The following is a 14,762-nucleotide window of genomic DNA, read 5'->3' as shown; positions in this document are numbered from 1 at the left end:
AAGTGATTTTACCACTTGAATATCACCAATGGACCAGCCACGATCTCTAGAGTAATTGTAGAAACTATGAGCTATGTCAATCAATAAATATCCCAGAACTTGCATCTATTCATCTATACCACTGAATGTCCTTAGAATATAAGAAAGACACCACTAAATAAATTGTTGAGTCTCCTCAGCCTTAAAAGAGTCACAGTAGACACTTGGAGCATTTGGCCACCGTCCATATCAAATTGAGCTAGGCATCACCTTGGTGAGATCTCTCATAACTGCATCTATCTCCTTCTTTTGAGAAGCATCGGTCTTCTAAATTAGATGTGAAATATACTTCTTAAATATATTTAATGACATTGTGTGCATCACATCGTACACGCGGTCAAGGGATACATCAAAACCATATAAGTCAGTAAGTTTCCAAAGGATGGAGACCCCTGAGAGACCTGCTTTTTTCAAGGCTGCTTCCTTTTCAACTTGTGTACAACATCGCCTGGCTTCCTCCAAAGCAGCTTTCATCTCACCAAATGTTCTATGTGATGGTGAAAATTTACTTTGATAGCGATTTTCATTATAAACATATCAACCATCCAATCTTGTACCATCTTTCACAAGAGTTGCTTGTGACTTGTCACGCCTGCAAAAGTCACTTCCGCCATTTTTAAACATGCCTATCTTGCACTGCGCGGGGTGGTCTCCAATAACTGTCATCACATGGCACGTATCGTGCACAACTTTGTATAACCTTCAGGATCCTCAAAAACTTTTTCTACTGGATACTCATACATTACATCCACTCCATGAAGATCTAATTTCTCTAGCTCATCCACTAGAGGAGTTAAGCATGTTGCAAAAACATTGTCAGAGCTCTTTATATTCTTTTTATAACTTTGCGGGATAAACAAGACTGGCAAGACCTCTATGGAGGAGTTGGGACCTGCATTAAGCAAAAAAATGTCCTTAGCACCACAACTTTTTTGAGTCATCCGGGACGTCTGAAAACCGTCCCAATGAAGCAACAATGCTACATTGCGGGGATCAGCCTAACCACACCATCACACATCTTAGCATTAAAGATGAGTGAAATAATGTCACAAAAGTTATAGATGAATAACTAACCCTTTGAAATTTCTTGTTGCATTCCATATCTTCCAAGAATTTGAGACAGGTGAATTGATAAGCTCCTTTATCTGCATCCCATCCTCTTTGCAAGGCTTCATGTCGCTTAGAGCTTGGAAAAGTGGTGTAGGACTTCTTGCACACTGGATTAGAGCAAACCACCAGTAGCTCATATAAAACCATTGGATCCCAGAAATCTTTTACTTCTTGGAACTTCGTTCCATTCCAGAAATCAATGATCCTTCTTTGAGCATCGTTTACACTTTCAGGAAGCCATTCTTGCTTATGGCGCCATACATTCAACATCTCATGACAAAATGTATTGCATTTAGACAACAACTTTAATTGAGATCAATTGGTATATAGTTGAAAGATAGCATACACTTCCTCGGCTTTTCACAAACGGGGCACTTTTCACAACACTGAAGACAATCTCGCTTTAGCTTTTTAGAGCGAGGTTCTCTAGAGCATAAAGACTTTGGCATTTCTCCAATAAATTTCTTCCGAACTTGGTTGAAGGAGTTGTGGCAGATGCCTTGCCCCTTGATGTCTTGTGCATACACGATAACGTTGGGCAAAAATCATTCCGAGCCCTTTCAACATTGTCTATAGTTGGTCCCAACATGTAGGGACTCGAACACCACCAAGGTCTCCTTCCCATGTAGATTGCAGCTGAATTAACAGTCTCGCTAAACTTTGCTTGGCGCTTGGACAACTAACCCTTGATCCCCCAAAATCACCGAACATCAAACGAAGAATTTTATCGTGTACACCTATTGGTAATCGATGTTCATCCCATAGAGATTGTAGTTCCACTACTCTCTCAATGAGCTCAAGGTACAAAATAGAGAAATCATCTTCTAGAACATCATTGGTGTCCATGGGAGCCTCATTTCGGCTTTGATCATCCACTACTACCTCAAATGACATGTGTTCACGGTCACTTGAGTCTTGCACAGAATCTTAAGCGAAGTTCTCGTTTGATATCCCGTGTTCAGCTAAGCCAAACTTATTTTTCAAGCTATCATATTTTTTAAGAGATCTTGATGACGATAATAGGTTGAAGCATGAACTTGTCAACCTCCTCCGCAATAAAGTGAGCAACTGTGTCTTTCGACTATTAATTGGACCAATAGAGGGAGAAACTTGGGGTTCAAGAAGAGTTGACATAGTTGGAGGTGTAACCAGAGCTGACATGGAAGGGCAGTCTGACTCTAGCTGCACCCTTCTCCTTTTACTTATTGATGGGTGGACTTTTCCCAGAGCATCTTATTGAGGGTGATGATAGAAAGTCCTCTTTGTTACAAAAGCATACCCATTTAATGAGTGTTTGCAAAGGTAACTGCACGAGCACTTCCAAGATAGATTTTGACTCATGACTAAATATAAAGAAAATACATTTTAGATAAGAATTCTTAGCTCAATGCAGATTTGAGATCATCACTAAGAAAGAAAACAAAGCAAGAATAGAATTTTTGATCTTTTTTTAAGGAAAGAAGATGACACACTGTAACTAAGAACTTTCTTAATCACAAATTATAATCATAGAGTGGAGCATCTTCTACAACCAATGGAGGAAGAACACAACTCCAAATTTTCTTGTTGGGTATGAGGCTGAATAAAAGATTTAGCCTAGAACGAATTACATCAATAGGCATACTTTGGGATCCTAGGGTAGAGATTTTGTAACCAGATACAAGCCCAAGACATGCTTTCAATGATAGCACACCCAATTTTACATGCCACCCTATAGAATCGTCTATAAAGATGGTTACTACACGTGGGAGGCCCATCTTTTCCTCTAAAAAAAGGTATCTGGCCAATGATCGATGTTGACTCCGTTTTCCTTCAAGCCATCAACAATGTTTTTTCACGAGGTTGGAGCGAACCTTATAAGCTCTTGCTTTTGTAACATTCCAAGAAAATTCTTGATCTTTTGCCATAACGACAATGTGATTACAAATACCTAATAAGCTTCAAGTAGTAATTATTGGAAAATCTCTCTCTCTCTCTCTCTCTCTCTCTCTCTCTCTCTAGATACACATCAAGTCTAAGCACCCAAGAGTTAGATCTCTTTTTTATCCTAATTATTCAACTAATATAAGAGGTCTTAGCGTAGTTGCCGAAAAAGGATTCAAATTTAACCTAGAAACGGGAGTGTTGTCCTTATTTTCTATGGTTAAGAAAAAGGTTTTGGCAAGCCTACTCCCCCCCCCCCCCCTCTCTCTCTCTCTCTCTCTCTCTCTCTCAATGCATATCATAAAATAGATTTCAATAAATCGAGTTTTTTTCGAGCTTTGCTCAATAAACAATATCACCAAATTTTCAATGTGTTGAATCAGTGTTTAGGGAAAATGTGTCTCAACTTAATATCGTGCTTAGTGTTTCAAAAATGCCGGTTGAGGGCAAGATGAAAAGGAGAAACTCTACCCCAAAATAGAGAAAAATAGTGTAAAAACCCAAAAAATATCCCTGATTTTCTAAAATTTCCTCCTGGCAAACTCAAGGAAAGGAATTTTGTATGTTTTGAAAAATGATTTTTCCTGAACACTGCTGAATGTTCAAAAAAGTTGAATGTTGCAATGAGAGCTGAACAGGCTACTGCACTTTAATTTTACTATCAAAGAGGAGCTATTGTAAATTAAAATCTACTGTTAAATCAAAGCTTTAATTTAATTATCAAAGCTTACTTGGGCCGGATAGAGTTTGATACGAGTTGCCGTCTGCAGTATAATAAGATCGAGCAGCACCGCAAATTTGATATCGAGCACCACCGCGAATTCGAAGAGGTAGCTAGCCGTCTGTATTCTTGAGCTAGGAAGCTCTAAATAATAGCAGCACCGGGCCGAATTCAAAGCTATTAAGAGCAGCAACATACGCACCGTCTGTATATAGAAGCTCTTCAGAGCAGCACCGTCTACAGTACGCGTGCGTCTGTAGAGGAAGAGCAGCACCGCGAGCGGAGGAAATGCAGCTCCTGCGTGTACGTCAACGAGCAGCAGTAGTTGCGCCTTGCTGCGTTATGTGTGAATATATCACCACGCCAGAACCTTAAACGAGCTCATGATAGCGCCATGTCTTGCTAACAAAACAAGAACTAAAACTGTGCAGAGCTTGCGTGCGGTGTCATGGCTTTAATCTCATTTTGGCAAGAACCTAGATAGTATCTGCTATCGCACTGAGCTGGGTTCCCGCACATACCGCTTGGTTAATTTCCGGCGATAGGGCAGAGATAGAGGTAGGTACACCTTTCATTTTAGTGGGCCCCAATCAATCAATACCTTAAAACCGTCCAATAGGATTTCTCATGGTTTTTAAGTCAAAAATTGAAGCTTTTATTGGTTATTTAACTTTTGTAAATTTTCACCCCTAGCATTGGATCTTGCCTTGTTGTTCGAAGACAATAGGGAGCGCCACCAGATGGTGGTTTTGTCGTAGAAGACTAGTAGGAGGATAGGGCGCGAGTAGCGACGACAGATGGCATGTTGTGCAAGAGGAGATTCCAACAAAGAAAAGCACCCTCTAATAAGTTAAAAAGTGAAATTCCCAGTAACAATTTTGAGGATTAATTTCCTTGCCCTAAGGAAAATAAAGTTGTTTGGGGACATGAAGCCATGGTAATCATCCATATGACAAAACACCAACAACTCCATTGACTATTATGTCTTTCAATATATTTCATGTCCTTAGTTTGTAACAATTTTGAGGATTAATTTCCTTGCCCTAAGGAAAATAAAGTTGTTTGGGGACATGAAGCCATGGTAATCATCCATATGACAAAACACCAACAACTCCATTGACTATTATGTCTTTCAATATATTTCATGTCCTTAGTTTGTACATTTACCTGCATTTTCAAACAACTAAAAGAGACATGGCCAACAAGCATTCAAGATTCATTAGTACAATTACATAAAGCATGTGTAGATGTGTATTTTACAAATAGGCATTACCTCATATACAAGACTTTGGCATGTTGATCGAGTTGTTTATCTTGTTTGTACTTAAAATTGGCATTTTAAGCCACCATTAAGATATATGCAAACAACTAAAAGAGACATGGCCAACAAGCATCCAAGCTTCATTCATACAATTACATAAAGCATGTGTAGGTGGTATTTTATAAATGAGAGTATGAGGGCATTACTTGATATACAAGACTTTGGCATGTTGATCGAGTTGTTTATCTTGCTTGTACTCAAAATTGGCATTTTAAGCCACCATTAAGATATATGCAAACAACTAAAAGAGACATGGCCAACAAGCATCCAAGCTTCATTCATACAATTACATAAAGCATGTGTAGGTGGTATTTTATAAATGAGAGTATGAGGGCATTACTTGATATACAAGACTTTGGCATGTTGATCAAGTTGCTTACCTTGCTTGTACTCAAAATTGGCATTTTAAGCCACCATTAAGATATATGCAAACAACTAAAAGAGACATGGCCAACAAGCATCCAAGCTTCATTCATACAATTACATAAAGCATGTGTAGATGTGTACTTTATAAATGAGAGTATGAGGGCATTACCTAATATACAAGACTTTGGCATGTTGATCGAGTTGTTTACCTTGCTTGTACTCAAAATTGGTAGCACCCAAATGAGCTTGGCAAGCAAGTGGAGGCCGCATCAGTATTAGACAGTGCAAGGGCGGCACTAATGGCTCTGCCAGCAACTCCCAGCCAATCCATTCGTACTGCAGAGGTCAATCAGACAGAAGCAACATACGATATGCAATTGCAACACGAAGGCTATATATTCCTTACGGTAATCCTATTCCCAACCGTTTGGCAAACCCTGCTTTGATTCTCCGTTTCTTGGTAGATTGCACAACCTTAGAGATTTCTGACCGCAGAGATTCTTGCAGTTCTACGCAGACATACCCTTTACCTCCAAAGATTAAAATTTGAGATACAAAATTTAGAGAAATATAGTGTAAAAGTAATATCTCCAAAAAGAGCTTGAGCACAGGGCTAAATTGAAAAGAAGAGGAACAACACATAAGCAATAGTGACGATACACATGATTGAAGAAGTGAATACCGCAGTTGAGATACAACAAAATTCAAGGAAGCGATGATGATGGAGATTGTAGTAGGCATGATTACAATTGTAATAAATTGTAGTGAAAGAACTCACGATGATATTGTTAGTCAACGATATTTGTTAAAAAACAACATTACGCTTAGCACTACCTTGGTCAATATGTATGACAAATGTGGTAGGGCCAGAAAGCTTTGAGTTGTTTTCAATAGGTGCAAAGTGAGCGCATCTCTCCACATGCAATCGCCACCTATGCTTGCATCTCAAAGACATGTGGCAATGGAAGATGTTGAGATGGGCAAAAGAACTCACGATGATATAGTTTGTTAAGGAGATCCTAGCTCTTCAAAAGGGCATCAATCAAGGGGAACTTGAGCTGTAGAATTTCATCATGAGTCATGGATCTTTGCGCAATATAATCTCTCATGGTTACGTGATTGAACCATGCTCCTCATGAAGCTATGTCACATGGCAGGCAGGCTTGTTATGCCATGATAGTATTATAGACATCTCCGTAATCTTTCATGATGTTGATGCCATGATATCATTGTCATGCAGAGCTCTCGGTACTGCAAAAATACTTGCTTATCTTCGTGAGGCTCTGATACCATGTTGAACCACCACGCACAAGAGAGAGGAGAGAGAGACAACACCACATTTACAAACCCCAAAGGTGTGTTAAGTGATCACACAAGATGAGTTTATATAGAGAGGAGTAGGGGGCTATATATAGATTGAGATACGATAAATAGCCAATATGCACTCCAACCCTTACTCCCTACTTGAAACATCTTTGAAAACATTAAAGGCACCCTCTTTGAGTCACTTTATCCCAATCCACTTGTGATAAGTCCTCCTATGGTACACTCTAGAGTGTCTTATGACTAAACTCCGAAATAAACTAAGTAAAAAATGCACGAAACTTTAGAGGAAGCTTAGCCACCCTTTGCACTCTAACCAAGCCACCATTTCCATACTTGAGAGATTCTAAACTACCCTCATGAGACCCTTCATGTGGAAACACATTGGCTATACTCGATACATGCTCTCTCTTGACCACTTATTTGCCTACACAAAACATTTCCCATATACTCTCTCTCTCTCTTCTTTGACCAACTTTGAATCCCCACCCTTTCCAATTGGCATGCCTTCAATTCTTGTTTTTCTCTTGCTTAACATTGAATCATCACAATATCCTATTGCCTCCCTCTAGTACATAGCCCACCATCCTTGTGAGTGAAAGGTGTTTAGTATCATTGCTTCAATCTACCATAAAAAAAGCAAGGGCACAAATATTTGGTTGGCATAGAAATAGGTGAAGAGATGTAGACCGAAGTAGTAGGACTTTTCAAGGGTATCTATGGTCTTTCTCTATCTCTATCTCTCTCCATATATATCTCTACCCTTCTCTCTCTCTCTCTCTCTCTCTCTCTCTCTCTCTCTCTCTCTAGGGTTTCAAGGAATTTCTAAAGCTATTTTATCATGCATACGTCTCCATATCTCTCTCTCTCCCCCCCCCCCCCCTCTCTCTCTCTCTAGGGTTGCAAGGAACTTCTAAAGCTATTTCATCATGCATATTGTTTTTTCCCCCCCCCCTTGAAAATGGTCCCCTCCATCACTTTGCATATGCATTACTTCCATCCTTCCTCTAATCTCTTTCTTTCAATGTATATAAGTTTTTATTTTGGTGCTCTACTCATTTAGCTCTGTTGTGTTTGTGAAAATTTCCCATGTTTGAGCTAGTGTATTTTATTTTAGATTTCATCATAAAGTCCAAAGTGTCAATTTGCTCTCCTCATCTTATTTTCAATCTTTTTTTGTGTGTATCATATGCCACACACAAAAAATATAAGGTATTTCTAATAGTTTTTTTTAAAAAAAATCACTACCTACATATTGCAAATACATAGTGCAAAGATACTTTAAGGAAAAGGAAAAATAAAGGAGAAGAGAAACACAAATGTACCATGTAAAGTAGACCACCACTTTATATGGACCCAAAAAGACTTTTGACTCTCCACCTTCATGTGTTTTTTCATTTAGTAAACTTACCCTTCACTTAGGCACTTAAGATGTTTTGAAAGGCTTTTTATTTTTTTGAGATTGGGGAGACATAATGCCAAAATTAACACAATATGATCTCAAAACTTCAACAAGCATCTAGTAGAGATGGAATTTATAAGCATTAATATGGACATTTGACATTAAAATTTTTTAATCTCTTGCCTCTTGTAGTAGGGAATACATTCTCTCGTTGAACTAGATATATATGCAATGAGGTTCAAGGAGCGTAGCACCATTTGCAGTACTTGTATCACCTCTAAGCTACGCTAATAAGTATTTTCATAATCAGATTATAAAAAAGTAAGAGATGACACACTCTCTCTTTTGAAAGTAGACACAGTAAATAGGTCTTGCACAACTTTCCATGGAAAAATCTCACCATACAATATTCCTTCTAAAAAAAACAAAAACAACTCTAAGATATGAGAAAATGATAAAGACAAGTACCCAAACTTAGGTATTGATTTTTTCAAGGTCATGGAATATGAGAGCTACAATGCAGTCTGATGCTTCTTTGCAAAACTGACTTACGAAAAACATAAAAACATCACAAAATAACTTAAGGTAAAGCATAGTATAAGTACCACAGTACATACATATATTAAAAGAATACGTAATATGATTAGCATTTAGTACAAAATAATCACTATATTGAGATGTGGAAAGGTTGCATGCTTAGTAAGTGGGTTGGACCTAGAATTTGTTACCTGTAACTAGTGACTACATAATTACTATATAGTAATTGCATTGAATTTAGGATTTTCTACTTCTAACTAGAAAGTCAACATAGTTACTATATAGTAATTGTGTGGAATTGGGATTTACTACTTCTAACTAGCAATTCCACATAGTTGCTATATAGTAATTGCATTAGACCAAGGATTTACTACTTCTATGTAGCAACTCCACTTAGGTACTATATAGGAAATCTAGAGGTACTTGAAATTTGCTAGTTCCATCCAACAATTATAGACCTATCATATAGAAAGTTATGAATTTATTAGTTCAATCTAGCAAAAATCTCCTTACTTCCTACTTCGATCTAGGAAGTACATGGAACCCAAAACTAATTTCTATATGGTAACATGTCAAAAGCTCCTTGTGTGAGCTTTAATGGAACCATCAAACGCGGACCCTACTGCCTTCTCATCCTCTGATCTATGGTGCTGGGAGTGGCAACGCCCAACGCCCAGCTAGTTGTACTAGCACCTTATACCCGTTCACATGAAAGCAAAGACCCATGAAGAAAATCCTACATTGTCGACATGGCGAGAGCATTCTTCAGTAACATAGATTCTGTAGGCCAAGCTCCTCCCTATTCATTCCAACAGTACAAGGTTGACAATGTCACTGTTTGCCCCATCGGCATATTGGAATCGTCCTTCTTTTGCAGTGAAGCCTCAAGACCTAATTATAAGCCTACTTGCACCTTCCCCACGTAGCGATCATAGCAGTTTTGTGTGAAACAAGGCCCAATGGCCAGCTGAATAGGATGTCGAGCTTCAACTACCTTACTTAGCTCGTTTCTGCCAGCAGGCGCAACTAGTTATGGCCAGCATTATGCCGCTTCAAGTATAGCTCATGCAGATTAAACAACCATGTCCCTCTTCAATGTTCATGGAAATGATATGCAGTAGGTACCCATGCCTAATTTTCAAGATTCACGCCAATTTTTTTCCGTGCAGTTTACCCTTGCAATAGCAAGCTGAGTAGAACCGGATTAAAGAAGTATCAGAAACCTTTCAAACCCTGGTTATAATATTTCACATCAAGCTGGAGGGTACTTCGGATGCTTGCCAACATGATGAGCACTCTCAAAGATCAGATATTTCGTGCGATCAACCCATGGCAGAGGTCTGTTCTAGTGCTATTAAAACATAAGATATCAGATTTTGATCGATGATCGGTTGGCCTAATCTGGAGTCCAATCACCAAAACTCATTGCTGGTGCAGATATCAGGCCAATGTTGGCAGAGCAGACGGCAGAGGCCGAAGAAATGGAAAGAGTAAACGTCAAAGGGGACATGAGGGTAGAAAAGCTTAGCACGATCGATCACACCGAAGCTTATGATGGTTATCCTCAAGTACTTAATTAGCTAGCGGTTTCAGTGCTAGCTGCTTGCACTTTTAGCAGAGAGTGTGAGGGGATTAGTGGCATACATGTCAATGTCGAGGGAAAGGCATTGGGGAATATTGCCACTAGTGCAAGCCATGGTTTGATGAGCCGTTGGCTTCAGCCGTTGGCTTCAGCCGCACTCTAGGGCAGACAATGAAAATCTATTCACATCTTCTCAAAGGTCTTTTGTGCAGCAAGCGGTAAAGGTAGAAACTCTATATAGAATCTATAGTATGCCGAACGGGCCGAATGCAATTATTGCCAGCATCGACTTAACATTCCATAGCGCAAGGCATGTTGCTGTTAATATATTGACTGAGTGTGGAACCAATTTCAACATCAAGAAGACAACGTTTGTTTACTATTGAATGCATTTTGCAACCTCAAGATTCAAAAATTATTTTATTTAGTTAGACACTCAATATATCATATATGTTGGGTGCCAAGCGCCCTCTTGTGAAAATACATTCCTCATGATGTTGCATCTTATCTCGGTTTTCTTGTAGAGATGAGTCAGCTTTCTTTGCATCTCTTACTGCCTTAGCATATAAGATCCATGACACCGGAAAAAATTTGAGGAGGGTTGTGTGGACAGAGGGGTTGGCTAGGGTGCTGTAGATTGGAGGGCCACCAGGGCTTGAGAAGGAGAGTTGGCTGCATGGGGTGGTGGCGACGACATCGATTGAACTAAACATATAGAATCTGGTCGTATGCAAAAAAGGGGTAGATTTCTCGCAAGCTTCATGTCACCACCTCAATTGCATCATTAACAGAACTACTAGTACCTCTGTCATAAACACTCACTTCTGCATCTTTTGGAGGGATCGCACCTTCAAGTTGCATCCTTTGACTAGAGATATTAGTTTCTAATGGATGGCTATTGTGCCCCCTGCACATGAAAAGTGGTTATTGGAGGCCCAAAATCGATGGATCTTTAGAGTTGTTTTTGGCTCATTATTGCTCAAAGCACGACACTCATGGACGTTCAGAAGGCGACGCTCAATGCAAAAACCAAATCTATTGCTCTTGAATGTGAGATTGTTGTCAATCGCATCAATAGATCTTTTATAGTTGTTGGTGATGAGCTTGAATATACAGTCTCTATGACCACAAAAACACACTCATTACACCCTCACCTTTGGGCGGTGTTGAAGAGAATTGCTATTTGATTGAGATCCTGATTAAAACACCTTGGAAATAATGAGTCTTATAAAGCACCGAGAAAACTTTACCGAGCGAGCACAAAAATCGAGCAAAATGCATGCAAAACGCGCGCGCGTGCGTGCGTGCGTGTGTGTGTGTGTGTGTGTGTGTGAGAGAGAGAGAGAGAGAGAGAGAGATCGAGATCATAGGAGAAGGAATTATTTGTTTTTACTTTTTGACATTTTCTTGGAACACTTTAGTGAGTACTAACTAGCACCATTTCTTAACAACAAAATAGTTCTCACATTACTCATCATTGAGATGAAAGCATGTCCTTCACATGAAATATATATATATATATATATATAAAGAGAGACTAGAGAGAGAGAGAGAGAGAGAAGATAGGAGAAGACATTATTTTTTGCCAAATCAAGAGTTACACAAATCGTACTGAACGATGCAAGCTCTACCAAAAGTGAAATTAGTAAACCATAAATTCATAGCATAGTCCATATAAAACGCACAATGAGATTAATAAACCTGTTTGAGTTTAGCAAACCTTATTTTTTATGGACACGCCTATCATGTCAGGCTCCTCATCTATCTCTCATGTTGCTTCTCTTTAACTTTGGGCAGCGAAGCTATCATGAAACACTCCCAACCATACGGATCAATAATCATAAAAGAAGCACCCAAAGACAAAAGCCATCCACTTGGTACTAACCTACATAACCTATGGTCACCTCAAGACAAGTTGTATGCAGTTCGTGTAATCTTACTAGACTCCAACAAAGATAACCATAGGATCTTATTTTTCTTTTTTGCATCATGACAGGCAATCAGATTTTAAGCTTTCTTTAGTGTAGCTTTGCTCTCTTGACCCCATTTGATATGGACTGATGAGAGATATTTGGACATAAAAGAGACAGATATTATAATTATGGACGAGCTATCCAGGTTAACCCAAATGACTTTTGACCTTATCGTAAGAAAAAATGTCAACGTAACAGCAATACATTGGCAGATCCCTTCAGCAACAAATGTGTTCTCTTGCTTGGTGACCTTGCCCAACTATCCCCAGTTTGTAGTCACACACGGGAGCTTTGTAACACATGCCATATCACAAGTTTGGTCCACTAGCATGCTCTAGAAGACATGCAACGGACCGTGAATTGCTTCAATTCTTCACCATTATTCATGAAAGAAAACCAGTCTTAGATGAGATCAAGTGTACCTTGGGTGCATGTATTATAGATAAAACGCATGTGCATGACTACATCAACAACTCTACTACGATAATTGCTCTCCAAAGTGTTGTGTATTGCGTTTGGCTGCCTTGTACATGGTCACTAAAAGTAATTGCTCTGCTAGACACGTGCACTAAGGAGATAGTTTGTGCACATGCCTTTGACATGATTACTGAATTGATGGAGGGTGTCTCACTAGCTCTAGTGTGTGTGGGATTGCAATGCACAAGGCAAGTTCATGATAACGAATGATCACCGAATTAGTTGTTTGTCTTCAATTCTTATTGCATGATCAAAGTGAGGTGCACGGTGTGAAGTAGCCTTATTATTGGGGAGGGGCGAAACACAGAATATAGTAGATAGGAGCAGCTAAGCAAGCTGGCCGGCTGGCCGTCAGGGGCTTGTGCAGTACATCGTATTGACAGCGTGATGGTCATATGGCGATCAAGGGTGGTGGTGCGGCGGCGGCGGGGGCTTTGCGTAAGAAGGGGGGGACTTGGGGTGGTGGTATTGGGGGACGTGGGAGTAGACGGGGGGCGGCTTGTACACAGGAGGGGGCGGGGGAGGAGAGTAGACAGGGGGAGGGGGAGGAGGGCTGTAAACAGGAGGTGGAGGAGACTTGTGGTAAGGAGGGGGTGTAGGGGGCTTCTTGGGGGGAGGAGGCGGCTTGTGGTAGGGTGGTGGCGTCGGGGGCTTCTTAGGAGGCGGTGGTGGCTTGTGGTAGGGAGGGGGCGTGGGGGGCTTCTTGGGGGGAGGAGGAGGCTTGTGGTAAGGAGGAGGGGTCATGGGTGGCTTCTTAGGGGGCGATGGGGGCTTGTGGTATGGAGGTGACGTGGGGGGCTTCTTAGGTGGAGGCGGCGGCTTGTGATAAGGTGGTGGCGTGGGGGGCTTCTTGGGGGGAGAAGGTGGCTTGTGGTAAGGAGGAGGAGTCATGGGTGGCTTCTTGGGGGCCGGTGGGGGCTTGTGGTATGGAGGTGGCGTGGGGGGCTTCTTAGGTGGAGGGGGCGGCTTGTGGTAAGGAGGCGGCGTGGGGGGCTTCTTGGGGGGAGGAGGCGGCTTGTGATAAGGAGGGGGTACTGCTGGGGGCTTTTTGGGAGGAGGAGGCGGCTTATGAACAGGGGGCTTGTGGTAGGGAGGAGGGATCTTGTAAGGGGGCTTGTGCTTGTGATAAGGAGGCAGCTTCTTGATGGGTGGCTTTCCAGGCGGCTTCTTGTAGCTGCTGCTTCCGTCGGCCAGGGAGAGCGAGAGGAGGAGGGAGCTGAGGAGCAGCATGAGCTGCAGCATGAGCAGAAGAGGGCGTCCCATTCGAGCCGCTGGAAGAGTCCCCATGCCAGTCGATATTGATCAGATGAGGAGTGGGCAAGCGCAGTTTGGAGTGACAGCGCTTGGGCTTATATAATAGCGGGAGAGGAGGGATATAGTAGACGCTGGCGCGTGCATGCATGTCGTTGTATGCGCCTACGAGTAGCTTCCAACAGAGCAGCCTAACGCGGCCAGCGTTGAACGGTCTGTTTCACGAGCTGAGGGACCGGAGACTTTTAGACGCGCACAGCACGATTGGGAGCGAATCCTTTCTGCACCGCCATCCCAAATTGTGGACTGTTGCGCCATAAGTCAACTCGGTCCTATGCTGCTAGCTAGCAAGCGATCGTGCAGCTCCAAAAATTAATGTAGTGTGCCCAGCGGTGAAGATTAAATGTTGTCCTTCAATAGGATTTCGCAATCTGCACTTGTTCGTGAGAGGGCTTGTTCGTGAAATCCCTCTGAGTGTTGGTATTCTTATGCATGGGATGGCTCTTTCGGATGACTTGCAGCTAAATGAAGGCAACATGGGCCCTGGTCCCCACTACATCACACGGGCAGCCTCAAATGGGATCTACGGCTAGGGCAACGTGTGGTGCCCATATGCAGAATTCGAGAAACTTTATAAATTTGGGACAAAAAGTAAATTCGGGTAGGCTTGTGAATTCGGGTTGGTTCGTGCCCCATGTCTTGAACCCATGACCTTCGCACAACGAGCATGTGCTCTA

The 14,762-nt window shown here is 41.3% G+C and overlaps 1 protein-coding gene across 1 annotated transcript; it reads right to left on the bottom strand.

Moving 5' to 3' along the window:
* Positions 1–12,981: 12,981 nt before the first annotated feature.
* On the bottom strand, positions 12,982–14,100 carry LOC147441449 (uncharacterized). The gene has a single exon (XM_086483723.1). The coding sequence runs from the start codon at positions 14,059–14,061 to the stop codon at positions 13,177–13,179; it is 885 nt and encodes a 294-aa protein (XP_086339849.1). The 5' UTR covers positions 14,062–14,100; the 3' UTR covers positions 12,982–13,176.
* Between the last annotated feature and the right edge of the window lie 662 nt (positions 14,101–14,762).

Source organism: Adiantum capillus-veneris, chromosome 15 (genome assembly GCF_014529385.1).
Source record: "Adiantum capillus-veneris isolate H3 chromosome 15, ASM1452938v2, whole genome shotgun sequence".
In the NCBI taxonomy this organism is placed as follows: Eukaryota; Viridiplantae; Streptophyta; class Polypodiopsida; order Polypodiales; family Pteridaceae; genus Adiantum; species Adiantum capillus-veneris.
Note: the sequence above shows the minus strand (reverse complement) of the source record. Positions and strands in the feature narration are given on the sequence as shown.